Source organism: Pezoporus occidentalis, unplaced genomic scaffold (assembly GCF_034315485.1).
Source record: "Pezoporus occidentalis ecotype Australia unplaced genomic scaffold, CSIRO_AGI_Poc_V1 ctg199, whole genome shotgun sequence".
Lineage (NCBI taxonomy): Eukaryota > Metazoa > Chordata > Aves > Psittaciformes > Psittacidae > Pezoporus > Pezoporus occidentalis.
In genome coordinates this window covers 1,141,566-1,157,530 of record NW_026913844.1, presented here as the reverse complement: position 1 = coordinate 1,157,530, position 15,965 = coordinate 1,141,566, and the positions used below count along the sequence as shown (strand labels likewise).

The 15,965-nt window shown below is 49.6% G+C and overlaps 1 protein-coding gene across 3 annotated transcripts in view; it reads right to left on the bottom strand.

Annotated features, from left to right (window-relative positions):
* Window positions 1–15,965, bottom strand: part of GRIK4 (glutamate ionotropic receptor kainate type subunit 4) — a 179,186-nt gene that overhangs the window by 25,330 nt on the left and 137,891 nt on the right. For all 3 annotated transcript variants that reach the window (XR_009964551.1, XM_062617643.1, XM_062617642.1), the window contains exons 8-10: window positions 15,224–15,385; window positions 8,463–8,615; window positions 7,153–7,257 (exon numbers count right to left, since the gene is read on the bottom strand). Coding sequence is in view for 2 of the 3 variants with exons in the window: in XM_062617643.1 (XP_062473627.1) it covers window positions 7,153–7,257; window positions 8,463–8,615; window positions 15,224–15,385 (420 nt within the window). In the remaining variant the exon portion in view is untranslated. The remainder of the gene's footprint in view (window positions 1–7,152; window positions 7,258–8,462; window positions 8,616–15,223; window positions 15,386–15,965) is intronic.

The window sequence follows — 15,965 nt, the reverse complement described above, 5'->3', positions numbered from 1 at the left end:
ATACAATGCCAAAACCCTGTCCCTGCTCACAGCCTTCTCACATGTCCTTGTGTAGCAGTGGAAAAGCCCTGCACAGGAAAAAGCCGTGTGATGGGCAGCTCATGGTAGCCAAGCAGCCTTCTGCATTGTCCCCAAATGCCACCAAGACGGGTCCATCTTACCCAGCAGTCCCCACACAGCCAAACCTGCAAGCTCATCCCTCCCAGTGAGGTGCAGCTGGTAGCCTCTGCCATCCCTCACACTCACACGTACACTGTGTGTTATGGACACAGCTTGGAAGAACTTGAGGAAGTGCTGGAAGTCTGATTTTACAGTGAAGGCTCAAAACTGAGGGTTCCTGCCCCCAAATTCCTGTCCTGCCTTATGCTGTCTGTGTAACAAAGCTTTCACCTGCCTGAAAGCAAGCAAAACCTCTCACTGTCCTCCTGTGGGTGTCACTGTCATTAGTTGGAGGCTGCTATAGGCACTGCTTGTTCCTTGGAGGAAAACATCACTTGACAGGGAGTATCACAGCATCACGGCTTCCCCTGCAATCCCAGAGCAGCAGCCAGTGCCAACACAGGGCAGATGCCTTCCAGCCCTGACCACCAGCTCCACCTTGGTGGCAGTGGGTGAAATGAAGCCATGCTCTTAGTGGTGCTGCACCATGACTCATCTCCTCTATCTACTGCAACGGGTGCCAACTACAATGATTAAGTACAATGATCCAAACTCTTTGACTCAGGCTCATCACACCTGACAGCTCCACGGCCAGCTGAATTCACCAACCATGCATCAGCATCGCTGCAGCAAACCTAATTCCCAGCACCAGTGGCAGGGAGCGGTCCTCCCGTGCTCGGGAGGCCGTTGTGACTCAGCTGTGACTCAAGGCAACCAGCCGCTGCCTTCAGCCAGGGGGGAGGAATATTCTATAAAACCTAATTTTAACTTCAAGAGCCCAATCTCCCTCCCTCCGAGCTCTGGGCAGGGAGATCAGCACCTCCAGCAGCTCGTTCTGAGCATGCAAATCAGGCTTTCTCTCTCTTATGCTCCCTAAAAGCCTCTGTTTTATCTCATGGATAGACCGGTGGCTGAAGGAGGCCAGCTCCCCCTGAGACCCATTCTCTCTCCTTATTCTCCTTGCAAAGCCTCTCTCCCCCAGTCATGTCCCAAAGTCCTCTGACACCACTCAAGCAAGCTGCTGCATCCCTAAGAGGGAGTGAGTGACCCCAATGCACAGGGGTGTCTTCACAGCTCCTCTAGAGCCACGGTGCCAAAGCAAATCCATTCCCACTTCCCTTGCACTGACAGGAGCTGTCTCGGGCACTGTTGGTCTCAGGCAGGTTATCCTTCCTCTGTGCCACGCTTGTCAGGGTGGTAGGAACAAATCGATTTCTCTTCCGTCAAAGAGTAATCTCATTATGTTCAAAGAGTTGGGTGGAAGGCGACAGCAGAGCCACCGGCCAGGCGGAGGCACTGCCATGGAAATGAACGGGAGGCACGCTGATTTACACCGCCCCAGGACTGACTCCATGCACTCAGTCTCTTTTCTTGGCAGTGCTTTGCCTCTGGCATAACTGATGGCTCGAGGACTTCAGAAGTCACTTCCCAGCCAAACACAACCTGAAAATGCAGCGGCTCTGCTTGCGCTGTCAGCACACTGGATCGCTTTGGACACTGAGGAAAGGGCCAAGTCCTTTCTTCTCCTGGCTGTCAGGGCAAATCCAGCCCAAGCGACTGACAAGCCATTACAAAAGTGGCCATCTGTAAAGAATCCCAAATCCAGGCCCCTCAGCCCTAGGCACGAGGAGCGGTGGGAAAAGCAGTCAGGGCATCTTAGACTCAATGGCTTTGCAGAAGGAAAGCAGGCAGGGCAAGCAAAGGACAGCCATGTGCATGTCCATGTCTGCTCTCCTCCCCGGCTGCAGTTGAGGCACTGGGATGCAGCAGTGCAGGCAGAGCTCCCAGGAGGGGCTTGTTTACTCTGCAAACAACACAACAGAGATTATTCCCCCCCTTCACCACCATCAACAATGCTCTGCTAAAAGCACCAGTCATGGCAAGGACCTCTGAATGCATCGGAAGCACCAATTCTCACAGCTCACCAGCACCAGGAGAGGCACTGAGGGTTATTAGCATCACCTGACAGATGGAGACATGGAGGCACAGTGACAGTGTGTCTGGAAGCAGATCTTGAGCATCCTGCTCTCTTGACAGCTTGTTGTGACTTTACTACCACCAAGCTCATGGCATCACAGCAGTGCTGTAGCTCAGGACTCATCTCTAGGAGCAACTGTCCCAAACTGGGAGATTTACCATGCACTTCATGGCCAGGGAGTCCTTGAAGCACAGGTTTAACTAGCCTGTGCAGGGTCTGCATCAGCGAGAGGAGGAATTCATCCTGGCAGAAAGGTGCTTTCCTCTTGCTGTGACTGCTGAACAACGGACCCGCTGCAGCAATCTCCTCTCTGAGTGATCAGTCATAAGCATTTGCCTAGATTCCTCAACCAGAGATTACTGACAGATTCACTAACGTTAACAGCCCGCCCTGCTCCCAAATTTGTCCCTCCCCTGCTGGCACACTGAGACTAATTGACTGCCTCCCCCCCTCCGACAGTGCGGTGGGTTTGACCTCGCTCTTAATACAGCGCCAAAGCCAAACACTCCCAAGGTGCTGGGGTACTTCAAGCCCATCCTGGCTTGTTCCGGCTCACCACTGTCCCCCTCACAGTATGCTAAAGCCACTAATTGAGTCCTCATGCTGTTTGCTCCTTCTGAAGTGTAATGTGTCAGGATGTCTGGGATCATCAGATCTCTTCCTCTCTTGCAAGATGGATGTCAAGGTGATTTTAATCATCTCTATCGATGGATAAAAAGCCTCTGAAAAAGACAAAACACATTCACCTGCAAAATGCATGAGGAAACAATCAAGTGCTCTACACGGCCGTGGATAAGATGATCCTGTTGTTAAGGCACTGGACTAGGACTTAAGAATTTTTAGGACTTGGGATTTTTTAGTAGCAGATATGATTGGTCTGTATAAATACAGCAGGTGGAGGAGGCCCATCGCAAAGAGGTAGAACAGCTTTTGTAGCTAAAATGATAGCGCTGGCACAAAAATAAACAGATATAAACCAGCCAGAAATAAACAGGCTGAAAACTGGAAGAGGGTTTCTAATGATCAGGGGAGCTTCAGTGATGGCATACCTTTCCCAGAAGAGCAACGAGGGCAACACAACCGCCTTGCTGCAAACTGGAGCTCCATACATTTGTGAGAGGGATTATCCAACCTGGTGACAGACGACAGCTTGTGGCTGGGATGGGGAAAGTCCCCTCGATGTCCTTACAGGGCCAGAAGGAGAGCCAGCCCCCTCTGCCTGCCCTGCCCGGGATGCCTGCCAGCATCTCAGGTCTGACTTGTTGTATGTCCTTACCACAGGCAGGGAGCTAACACACAGTTCCAGAGCAACCCAGCCCAAAAAGCCTTGAGCCTGGAATAAGCACACAAGTGCCATTGCTCATGACACTGCCCCATCCCCACAGGCAGGAAAGGTGCCTCAATTTAGTTGCTCTGCAAAAGGTGTTATCATGATCAGTGACACTGAAAGGATCTCTCATCACCAGCGGCTAACAAGATGCAAGCGGGGTATTCCCGCCTCACTCCTTCAATCCTTCAGCTCCCCTGTTCAGACACCGCCACGTTAATGACGCCGGGCTTTCAAGTTCCTCGTGGCATGAGATGACAAAATACTGCTCAAACTAATGATTTTAATGAAGTCTTCAGCTCAGTGCCCCGCAGGCCTGAACGGCAGCTGATGGCAAGGAGTGATGACATAGCAAGAGCTTCAGAGGCACCACAGGTACTCACCATCCTCGCTCCCCAGCTAAAAGTTAAGGTAAAGCCAGCCCTGAATACAGGCGTGTTCAAACAGGCAGGAGACCACCACTGCGACAAGCACAGATACCTTTAGGGCTCTGATTAGCAAGCACTGTCCCACAGCTTGCATTCCTCACCTCTCCTTTCTCATGTCCACAGGAAAAGGCAGCAGTGCAAAACACTATCAGCTCTCATCAAATCTGTGTTTGGAGAACCTTGTCAACGCTAACAGGAAAGCTACTGTGCCAGGAGAAGGTACAGTTAAGTAGGTACCTGGTGCATTTGTTGGCCTGAAGAGGGAGGAATTTGGGAGCTCTGCGGAGGGAAAAGGGAATAAAACAACTGCAAGAAAGCCTTCAGAGGACACTGCACAGGCCTACCGTGTGGTTGGCATTCCTGAAGGACACAACCAGGCAAAAGCTTCCCCCACAGGAGTTAGCACGGGACACAGAGAGCACCACGTGTACAACCACGAGACATGCACACAACCCACCAGTGACCACGCAGCAGTCCCCATGATGCTCAACCTCCCCAGACATCCCCTTCAGACAACATGATTGACACCTGACATAGCCCAGGCAGGACTGATGGTGCCACACTCCGAGTTCATCGGGTCCTGGGAGGGGGGGCAAAAGACACTTGACCCTTGGCAGGGTCTGTCCCTGAACTCTTGGTGGGGGTTACAGCTAAAGAGAAACAAGTCCCATTGAGGCTGATTAGCCGCTTCTAAGTTAAAAAGGTTTGATGTGATGGGGACTGCTGAGGGCCTCAGAGCTATCGGCTGGTATCTCATCTGCATGCCACCACCATAGTGATTAGACGCCCTCATCACTCCCACTGCTCTGTCTTGGGACACCAGCAGAGCACTGCGCTAAAAGGTGACTAATTGGCTGCCCCAAGGACCAAGTGAGAGCCAGGGGTCACAGGCAGAGCTGTGGACAACGTGTCCATGGTGGGGCTCCAGCCCTGTCAGCAGCTTTCCTTGCCTCCCCTCTGCACAGATGCCTTCCCTGGGGCCGTCTAAATGACGGCTCCTCTTCTTTCCCTTCTCCTGTGAAGCTGCCAAGCCTTAGCGCTCCTGGTTTACTGCACATCACCGCACTGAAAGCGGAGGTTTCTGGGCTGCAGTGTTTCTTAAAGGGGCAAAGAAAGGCAGGAAATAAAAAGATGACATTTCCCAACTGAGACCTCCTCAGATCTACGGATCACCAGCACGTTAATGAGCCCGTGCTTTATTGCACATCCTATGAACAGAGAGCAGCTCTCATATGGCTGTGGAAAAATTTCCACTAGTTAAGCTAAATCAGGAGAAGGCACGTTTGGTGCGTTACATAAATGTATTAAAAATTGGATGTCAAAAAGCCCTGTCTCTCCTTGCCCAAAAGCAACAGCAAGTTAGAAAATCTAAGTGCTTCTAATTTGTTTGCTGGCTGGATCAGCTTCCAAATTCAGTGAATTCTCTATCAAAGCTGATGAGCTGGAAGTCCCTGTGGCTTCGATAGATGGAAGGAGAGAGAAAGAGAGAGATGGAAAGAGAGAAATGGGCAGAGAGCGTGAGCTTGATTAAAACTAAGGAGGGAATAGAAGTGTTTCAAACAAGACCCTGAGCAAATGAGTTAATATAATAACCCTTGGGAACAGAACTGTCTCCAGGATGTGCACGTCTGTTCCTTACCCTGCTCCCCTCATAGCAGGTTTAATTAAATGATTTCTTATGATTTATTTAGTTATTTTTCTTACAAGGAGCCAAGCTGGTGAGAAGAAAATAACCACCTATGGCACAGCAGAGCGGCATTTGGCTTCCCTTTGTGGGAACCAAGAGGGGAGCTCTGGCCAGGGATTCCTTTCCCAGTTGGGCACGTCATGATCAACTTGCAGCCTCTGAGGGGCCCCGACACCCCTCCTGGCACTGCTATCAGTCACACGAGCCCCCTGGGTACCTCTGAAACATACAGCTGCTTATTTACCGAGCTCTTACAATAGGTCTAAATAGGTTTTCTCTTGTCAGACTGGGTTTGGGGAGCAGAGCTGAGACTCGTGTCTCAGGGTGGATTAGGCTGCACTCAGAGCTCTCTGTGCAGCTCTGGGGGAAGCACTGCTACAGGAGGACCTGTGTGTTGAATGTGAACACCCTGCCACATTTAAACACATCAAAACCATAGCTGTCATATGAATCCTACAGCATTTGCTTGCTTTGCTCTAGCCAAGTGCGTGCTCTTATTAATGCAGATGGGCTTGGATCTGTCACTTTTGCTCAGAGAACGATGGGTTGGGGAAATGATTAAAAGGGCATTGGTGCTATCTTACTGTGGGGAAAATGCCATCGTGGTCTCCTGCTCACTCAGCTAAAGGCAGCATCAAAGCTGGACTGTCACTTGACAGGTAAGAATTGGCAGGCAACATCCTTGCCAAGGCTACAGTTCATGGTTGCCAGACCAGGATGCTCTGTTGGTGTGGGGTAAGATACAACAGCTTTTGTTCTCTGTCAGCATGTGGGAGAAGTGGCAATCTCTGAGAAAAGGGCAGGTGTGGAGCTGTCAGCAGGGAAATAAACCAGATGAAAACCCTTTTCCTGCAACTTCCATTTCTTTCCCTGAATGAGGTTTGCATTTACCAGTAAAACCTGAATTCCTTGGGCTTGTGTGATGCTATCTCACCAGTCTGATATCTATGGCTCCACAAGGTCATCCTTAACCTTAGCTGAAGCCAGAAAACATCCCTTGGACAGAAAGAAGGCAATAAGCAGAAAAAAAGGACCAATGCTTAAGGACTCTATGAGCACTGAGACAAGAAGCAAAGGAGAGCCTGAGCTAAGCAAACCCATTACAGAGGAACACGCACTATAAACCAAGAGGTAAATTATGTCACGCTTCCTCCTGCACCCTGGGGAGAGATGGTGGGGAGCTCCTGAGATGCGATTGCCCCCTTCGCCTTTCTTCCCAGAAGGAGTTGTTTGGAAAGGTTCATAGTACCCTTTATTGCCCATTTCATGGCAAATTCTCATTTTAACTCATTCAAATAATTCTGGGTACACGTGTTTCCACAAACTAAAGAGTCTTGAGTGTGAGCTTGTACCTGGCACACCCCTGATGCTGTGAATTATCTCCTGCACAGAAGGGTTACTGTGACAGGACAGATACTGGCTCTAAAATCACCACCTCAGGGGCCTGATAGATAAAGACAAATCTGAATCATCTCAAACCACGTTCTCGATGAAGTGAAACATGGTTTGTTTGCTAACCCACTGCAACATGCACACCACGCTACACACAGACCATCCCCAGCGCAGCTCTCACCTGCCGGAAGCCGCTGCGTGTGTGCTGCAGGATCTTCAGGGCATAGTTGGACCTCTGGCCTTTGCTGTTGAATTCGATGTGGCCGGTGAGACCTTCCAATTCTACCTGTCCAAGAGAGAATGAGTTACAGCGCCCATCGAGGCAGCTCACCCCACTGCCTGCAGCAGAGCCAGAGGCCCCATGCACCAGCCATCCATCCTCCTAGCACCTACAGCAATGCAACCCTTGTGTCTCAATCCTAGTGGCTTTTGGAGTCTGGCAAGGGTAGCAAAAAGATGGAGGGGAGCAGGAGCATCAGCAGCATGAGGTGCACGGCTCCCCACATCTCACCACTGCAGCCCCTCACTGCCTCCCTCCCTCCATCCCAAGGCTAACACTGCAGCAGGCATGAGCTCTTCACTATCTCACATTGAATCTCTGGCTGGGGATTCCTCCACAAACCATTATGTGCTGTTTCACAGGATCAGGATGGCATTTAACACAAGAGCGCATTGCAACAGAGCCAGGATGAGTGTCTAGCCTCACTGTGCAGATTAACCACCGCCTGCTTGCTGCTGGAGCACCTCTTCAGGAAGAAGAGCAAGCTACAGAGCCAAGGGAAGCTGGAGGATTTAGTTGCCTTGGACTAAAGGTGAGATTTAAAGCACAGTTGGCAGGCATGGACCAGAGTGGTGCAAGGTTCAATTTCAGTGGAGCTTTCCCTTGGAGGAAAGAAATGTCTCATTGAATTTCCCCATCTCACGACATTTCAGCTGCATCCCAAACAGACTCAGGAAACACGCTCCTGCTGCGTGGTCCAGCTCAGCTCCAAGGAACCGTATTGAGAAACTCCAACTACTGCAGAAGGCTGAAACTTCATTATCTGTTCTCATGACAGAACTAGGCTTGACCAGTTCCAGCAACCCCGCTTTCGGGTTCAAAGGAGCCCAAACCCCATTATAGGCAAACTCACATCACGCCACTGAGCTCTAAGCAATTGTACCGCATGACCTTACATCAGTCCAAGTTCACTCAAAACACAGCTCAAATAACTCAGAAACATTTGTGCTTTAAAAAACCCTTCACTGAATTCCGGCTTTTCTGCAGCAAAACCTGGAAAACGGCACGTTTCATGTTGTTCCAAGGCCGGTGACAAACCAGCCCTCAGATCTCTCTTTTCCTTCCCAGAGCTACCTTCAAACAAACCGGCACTCTGTGCTTGAGAACCGTGCCAACACCAGCATGTACACACACACACACACACATCCATCCTTCCTTCTGGCAGCCACGAGCGCTAGCTCCCGACGCCCCGAGCGTCAGTCCCTTCTCACCATTCTCAGGTAGTTCATCAGGCTGGTGCCGTGCTGCCAGATCTGGGCAGACCCACAGGACAGGGGCTTCACCCCGATCTCCTGGCTCCGGTTCAGCTCCTGCACGGCGGTCACCACAGCATACACAGCGTCGAACAGCAGGGCCGAGGAGAGCTGCGGGCAAAGAGAAGGAGCTGAGATGGGAAGACAAAAACTGAGCGCGTTCGGGACCTTGTGGCTCTATCCACAGCCTTCGATGGGATCAGAAAGGGGCAAAATGCTTGTCCCCCCCATGAGGACAGGAAGCCCTGCTTGCCCATCATTATGTTCCAGCAACATCCTGCACCCATCCGAGGGCAAGGAGAACAAAAGCAATGGCATCCCTGAACTGCTGTGCCTCTGTGAGCATCGCTAGGGCAAGAGTAATCCCTTTGCCAGTCCCACTGCCAGTCTGTTTTATTTCTCCTTCTCTTCTTGCTCGATTCCTTACCCTTTCTATCTCTGCTTGCTTGTTTCTCAGGGTTTCTTTCATCACTATCACCTTTTGTCCCTATCGTTTCCCATTCTTTTCTACCTCACTTTCCTAAAGCAACTAAGCCTCCCAAATCAAGGTGTGTTTTCTGCTGCTTTGGTGGCTGCTGATCAAACTGCTGGCCAAGGGGGAACACACTTGAGAGCATCAGGTTTATGAAGTTCATATGTAGGCAGCTGGACAGAATAAAGATCCTGCGCCTACACCTACAGAAGGAGGGATGACTGCTGCTCCAGCCTTCATTAGGCACCAAAGAATCCTCCTTTGAAAGGCAGATCCACAGGAAATGAGGTTTTGCTAGATTTACTTGTTAAGCAACAGCCTCCTGGCTTTCAGACCCTGTAGAGACCATCTAGGTCTTTGAAACAGCCTCCACTTCCCTGCTGGCTGTTACCTGCTCTGTAATGACTCTGCTGAAGCAATGTTCAGAATCACAGAGTTCATCCCCTCTCCTCCTCATTTGTGCTTTGTTTGCCTTCAGTCAGATTTCTTTGTCCATCAAGCCTCACAAGCTGTGTTGTTCGCCCATGCACAAACGTTTTGATGCTTTTTGATCTAGGTACTAATCAGCCATTTGCTCTCTCAAGTTCAATGTTGTGACGAAGATTTCGCTTCTAATTATTGTCACCTCCAGACTCTGCTGGAATTAAGTTGTTGCAGCTCATTATATCAAGGCTATGTTTTCCAAGAGCATCCTCTTACCATCCCAGCTCCTGGCAACAGGTTCAATCTCTAGCGTGGGGCTCCTTTCCCCCATCTTTCCCTGCCTGTGGCTTGCAGCACTTCGGTGGTATCTGTGTCCTCTATTCCTCCCAAAGCCTGATAAGGTTTATTCACTTCTGCCAGTGGCCCTGCAGGAACAATCTTGCCCAGTTCATTCACCCCAAGGAACCTTTGGCTTCGACTGCATTACTAATTGGAACGGAGTGAGCCAGACTTAACCCTGCTTGATCTTACTCAAGTAGTGGCAAGACCTCATTGACTACAATGGCCCGGGATTAGGCAGCTGACAAGGAGCACGATGCCTTGGAATGTGCAAGCTGCATGAGTTACAAGGCATGACTTCAGCCTAATGCTAGCAAAACCCCAAACGCCAGCTCTAACCTCTCACTTAATCAACCCCGGTACAGGCTCACATTTGCTCTATCGCATTCTTCCTACGTGCATCATTTTAGCCTGTTTTACACAAATAGCATTTAGGGAACTCTTCAGTGAGCACTGAACGACTTGGCTGGCATCTGTCAGTCTTGCATCTGACCTGCCTCCCACACAACAGGCAGCACCTTTGGTCATATATGTCAAGAACTTGCTGCTAACAATAAGAATTGACTGGCTGCAGAGCTATGAAGTTTTATCACAGCTATTTTGCAGGAGATAAACTGTAAATCAGAGGAGCCTGAGCAGCCTGAGGACACACAGTGACTTAATGGTAGAGTGGGAAGCCAATGCTCCAGTTTGAGCATCCTGTTTCCTATCCTCCCTCAGCTATGAGACACCACAGGTCCCTTTGCAATGGCAGCAAGCCACTCTCCTGCACTTCTTCCACAGGCAAGTCTGCTAAGGGTTTCTGCTTACTATTCCCATCTGACCTAAACATTCTCCTCCTGGGAAGCATTTTCCAGAGCTTCTTAAAGGAGCTGATCCATTCTTCTCCCTACCTTTCTTTTTTTACCTTTAATACAGATTCTTTTTCTAATAGGACCTTTTCAGCCTGTCCTGTCCTCAGCCCCTGTTCCATGAAGCTCTCCAGCTTCATGTGGACTGAATCCCATTCAGGTTACAGACGCCATATACAATCAGCAATTGCTTTCCCTCAATCAGGAACCATGATAACACCGGCTGGCCAACCAGAACTGTTATGAGAGCAAATGCAATCCCTGTGACCCCAAAGTTTCATCATCTCATACCAAATGAGAACATTGGCCCAGCATTTTTAATTGTCTGCTGTTGGGTTTTCATTTCCATTTGCCATGAGCAGTTAATGATCTCTTATTAGCTGGTGAGCAAGAGGCTTGTATATCTTAGTGAAGCATTTGACATTATTGATTAGGATATTTTACTCCTAAGCCTCAATTTGTTAGGATTTCTGGCAGCCCCCTTATGATTTCAAACAATTTAGGGATTAGGGAGAGGGTTGGAATACACAGGATCAAGTCCTCTGTGTTGGGAATGGGAATTCCTCCCACATCCTCAATATACCCCAACATCCCCCTTTCCTTCCTTAAAGGAAAATCACAGCTTTCCTCAGAAGCACCACATTTCCATTCCTAATGCTGCTTATCATTTATGCCAGACATTCCCTGCCCCTTTCAGCTCAGAACCAGGTTCCTACATCAGCTTCCCAATTTTGCGGCCCTGAAGCAAGACACTTGGATGCATGGGAGCCTGGCAGCACAGCAACATGCAAGACAGACCCATGCACTTACCTTGATTCCCCCTTCAATACCTCTTGAACAGCCACGAGGACTCAGACCTAGGGAAGAGGTTCATTCCCTCCTCTCTCCTCCAGTATCAAAATCCTCTAGGGCACTCCATATCTTCCCATGGTCACTGGTGTGGGATCATCCTGCTCCACTGCCACCTGCAGCCCCATCACAAGTGTGGCCTCTCTCCCATTAGTCTCTCATCTCAACCCAATGCAGCGTTTGCTGTGTTGCCCTGCACCACCCACCTAATGGCCATCTTCCTCTGCCACTATTCAATCAGTAGCTCGCATAGATCATATTCAACACAGCAAGGTAATTTGGGATGCAGGCTGTGTGGAGGAAACCATTCACAATTAGATAGCATTGGAGGGCAGCAGCTCAGAAGAGGCCTCTCTGGCTTCTGTAGGTCTTATCAGAAGGTTAACTGGTTAACACAAGCTCACTGCTTGAAGCCATCTCCTGCAGCCCTGAAGGTTCACATGAGGACTGGGGCATTTTAACCACATGGTCTCTCATGCTTTGGGACCATTACCTTCAGCGGAGGAGTGAAAAGAGGGATGGAGGCAGCACCTTTTGAACTGCTTCTGCGCAGACTCAGCAAATGGATCCGTCACTGCTCTTGTGTACATTGTTCTTCATGTCACCTATAAAATCTCTCACTACTTTTATGCTCTCATTTTAAACCACAGCTTTGTCACTCTGTCACAAAAAGCCAATTTGCCTGTTAACAAATTGATTCTGTTCCTTGCGTGCATCGTCTGATTTGCACAGGTCCCTGTTGGGTTTGTGCCATCTCTGCAATGTAAGAGCTCTGCGACAGGCTGCATGTGAAAGACTTGGTAAGCTCAGCAGTGGTCCTCCACTCCAAGATTCATGGGTCTCGAGAGACTTCCCTCTATCCTTTAAGCCTATTTCTTGACAATGAAAGTTGCTGATAAAAATTGCCACCTGATGGATGCCTCATCACAACAAGGCTCCAGAAAAGGGAGCCTGGGGGCTGTACCCGAGAGCTAAGGTATACAGTGGCACAAGGCCTTGGGAACAAGCCCCCAGCTAGAAAGGGTCAGGAAACCCATCTCCAGCCCTGCACGCATCAGCTGGCAGGACCATTCTGACCAGCGTCTGCAAGACATCCAACGCTATCAGATGCCCTGCACCTCAGGAGCAGGGACCCTGCCTGAGCTCTCCCTGGGTAAACTACACCGGATCTACCCCTCTAAACTAACAGCAGGTAAGACACGGTTAACTGGAAGATCTCACTTCATATTGACAGAAATCTCCCACGTAAAGGCCATGCTTAAAGGTAAACTGATCTCCAGGGAAACAGGAACAGGCTTGGCCAGCCTGGGGTTTGCCACGTGGGGGTTTTGTCCCTTTCTTCCTGGAACGTTATCATCTGTATCTTTGCCCCCAAACGTAACAGAGAATTGAAACCATTTAAATCCTGTGAAATAGACTTTACAATCTGGATTTTATTCAGTGACATAAACACTTAATTACAAACATCTGTTTTAGCCTAAATCCTAATTACCTAATCTAGCCATCTGTAATTTGAATGATTTTCTCTGATTTCCTTTCTTTGCAGTGTGATTAATGAGAATAGCATTAGAGCAAGCAGCTCCCTCCTCCTTCTTCAGATGCTTCCTCAGCTCTAGCAAGAAAGCCCTGGGATTTTGCAGCTTACAGGAAACCTCCCTCCTGTCACTTCCAGCTGTTGAGCTCCCTTTTTATCCCTTTAGTATGAGTTATTCCACAAGATATCTGCTTCTCAGGACTAAAAGGGGACGTTCTCATAGAGAGAGGTGCAAACTGCCAGATTTCCAACAGCAGAGACAATGCATGGGAAAATGGTACTGGGCTTCCCTTGCAGCACAGGGGAGGAAACACATTCCCTGCCAGGGAATATTTGACTTAACCTCCGACCTGCACCATCACCACCACCCAGGGCCAGGCCCTTTTCCCATTACCTGGGACATGGCATATTGGTGATGGAGCTTTGCTACAAACAGAGAGTGAACCTTCACATCATCAGAAAGACATCACCTTTTGGTTAAGGCTCTGCACTAGGGCTGAGGAGAGCTGAACCCATTTTCCAATAGACTGCCTGGCTCTGAGATGATGGGAAAAGTCACTTCCATGCCTCACTTCCCCATTTGTATGACAAGGATTACAGTCCCTCTGGGGCACTGAGCACCAGTAGCACAAGGGGAACTACCCATCACAGGCAAGAGCAGCCACAGAGTGAATGCTTGGGAAGCCACCACAGCCCTCAGGGCAGGTCCCATAAGGACAGCAGGGCTGGAAGTGTTTAGATCAGGGCAATGCAGCGTGGCCAAGCCCCCTGCCTCCAGACATGTCCTCCCTGGCCCAGGAGGAAGCCTGCTGTATGCCTGATTACACTTTATGAATGACTGAAAGGAGCATGCAGCTGACTTAATATTACACTGACGGGTGATTTAGGCTCAGGCTCACAAACCAGACAGCTCCATTCAGCTCCAAACTCCTTCATTCCTTAAAGAAAGTGCTGCAATGGGGCACACTCCTGCATCCTTCCACCTCATTTTGCTCGTGGTTCAAGACAACACAGGGTAAGGAAGGCACAATGAGATGAGTTATTCCCCCATCGCTCCAGTTTCTACTGTCTTCTGTTTGTACTAATAAAAGGAAATTTATTTTTAATGACTCCAAACAGCCCCTGCAACTGTCATCCAAATAGGAAGCTTCCTGGTAGCAACCCTATAGAGATTTAGCAGGGCAGACAGCAAGCTCGCTGCAGTCATATCTGCACAGCAGGGCTGGGAGCAGGGAAAGCAGGATGGTCCCAGGCACGTATTAACTGTGACCTGAGCTCCATGGCAAGCCAACAATACAGAGACACAAAGGGCAGAAAGCTCCTTATTTTGCCTGTTTAATATCACTTCTGTGGTGATAAGGAGGTTTTCAGCTTCAGACAGCTCCCTCAGCTTGTTAAGGGGACTATGAAGTCATTAAAAGCAATGCAAATGGTTCCACTGATGGCATTTTCTCTCTCCGCTCTCCCCCAGCTCCAACCATGACCCCCTGCATCCCAGAGTTAGCAAATCTGCTCTGCAACCTTCCCAGTTATAAAGAGTCCCCAGGGAAGATCTCGGTGCTGATCTGCACGCTCATCAGGGAGCATCTAACTTAACCCAGCCCCTTGGCATCTGCCTAAACCCAGCCCTTTTTATCCTATTTGCATCCAGACTCCCTCTTCCACAAACCATTTTCCTAGAGATAAAATACACAGACAGGGACAGATTTCACAAGGGAAACACTGAAACAGGGCTGCATCACCCCCTGCACACACATTTAAATATAATCCAAATTAAGACGAGGCTTTAATTTAAAGCTGAACAGCCACTCAAGCACAGACAAGCCCTCTAAAGCTCTATACCCACACGTCTCCCCAGGGTCCCTTCTGGAAGGCTGCAGACTTTCAGGATCACTTTAGTATTCCCCAGATAGGGATGCTCAACACTTGAAGTCCTCTCCTACCTACTTAACTAAGCAGTTCTGTCCAGTTCATCCTTCCCAATCCTGGACCACCATCTCCCCAAGACCAACCACCACAAAGGCCAATCCAAGGCACAGCAGCATGACAGCAGCCTGGTGATGCGCCCCAGCTCTTTAGCACAGGGGTTGAATAAGTAGTTGAAACCATACATTTAAGACCAGAGTTTCTGTCTCTTCACATGGTCTTCACACTGCATTGCCTGCTCTGAACCAGCTCTTTTCCCAAGGTTTTCCTGTTGGCCTATGGCAACTTCCAGCTCAGGGAGGCAATGGGAATGAATTTTACTTACTGCTGGCCCAGTGAAAGGAGCGTGATCACAATTCTCCTGCCAGGACTGGTTGAGGCTCTGGACAAACTCTTGGAAGAAAGCATGAGACTGGTTGAAAATGGAAAACCCCAGGATGTTGACTCGGTCGTCGAGCAGGTTGTCCAGGCGCTGGAGGGAAAACTCCTACAACAACCCCAAACAGAAAACGGGATTAGGGAAGAAAACGGGCACCAAAAGCTTCAAAACCACTGGATACCGTGATGCCTGCTAACCATGCCTGACTGTGGGGCTATTCCTTATTAACCAGCTCTCCTGACAGGAGGTTCCCCACTACACAGAGGTTGCAGCAGAGGCAAGGAGGAGGAGGAGATTTTGCAGGTGAAGCCAGTAACCTGCCATAACCACTCAGAGGTGGTCAGGTTTATGGTGGCAGATCCAGAGCACAAAGCTCCGGTGTAGATTTATACTTCCCAAGCAACGCTTTCTCCAAGGCACTCCCAGAAAATAATCCATGCTGTGTTCACCATGAAAACACTGCTGTGCCTGACTATTGCTATGGCTGAGAACACCAGTGGGAAGACACAGGCCATGGCTCTTCACCCAAACCTAGGGCAGGAGGGATGCCCAGGCCACCAAGATGACCAGACTGTGGAGTTCCATGTCTGGAGAGAAGCTAATGTCCTTTACTATTATCTATCTCCTCCAAGAGCCTGGGCAGCAATCATTAGTGCAGCAGTGAGCTCTCCCACCACCGTGTCCAATT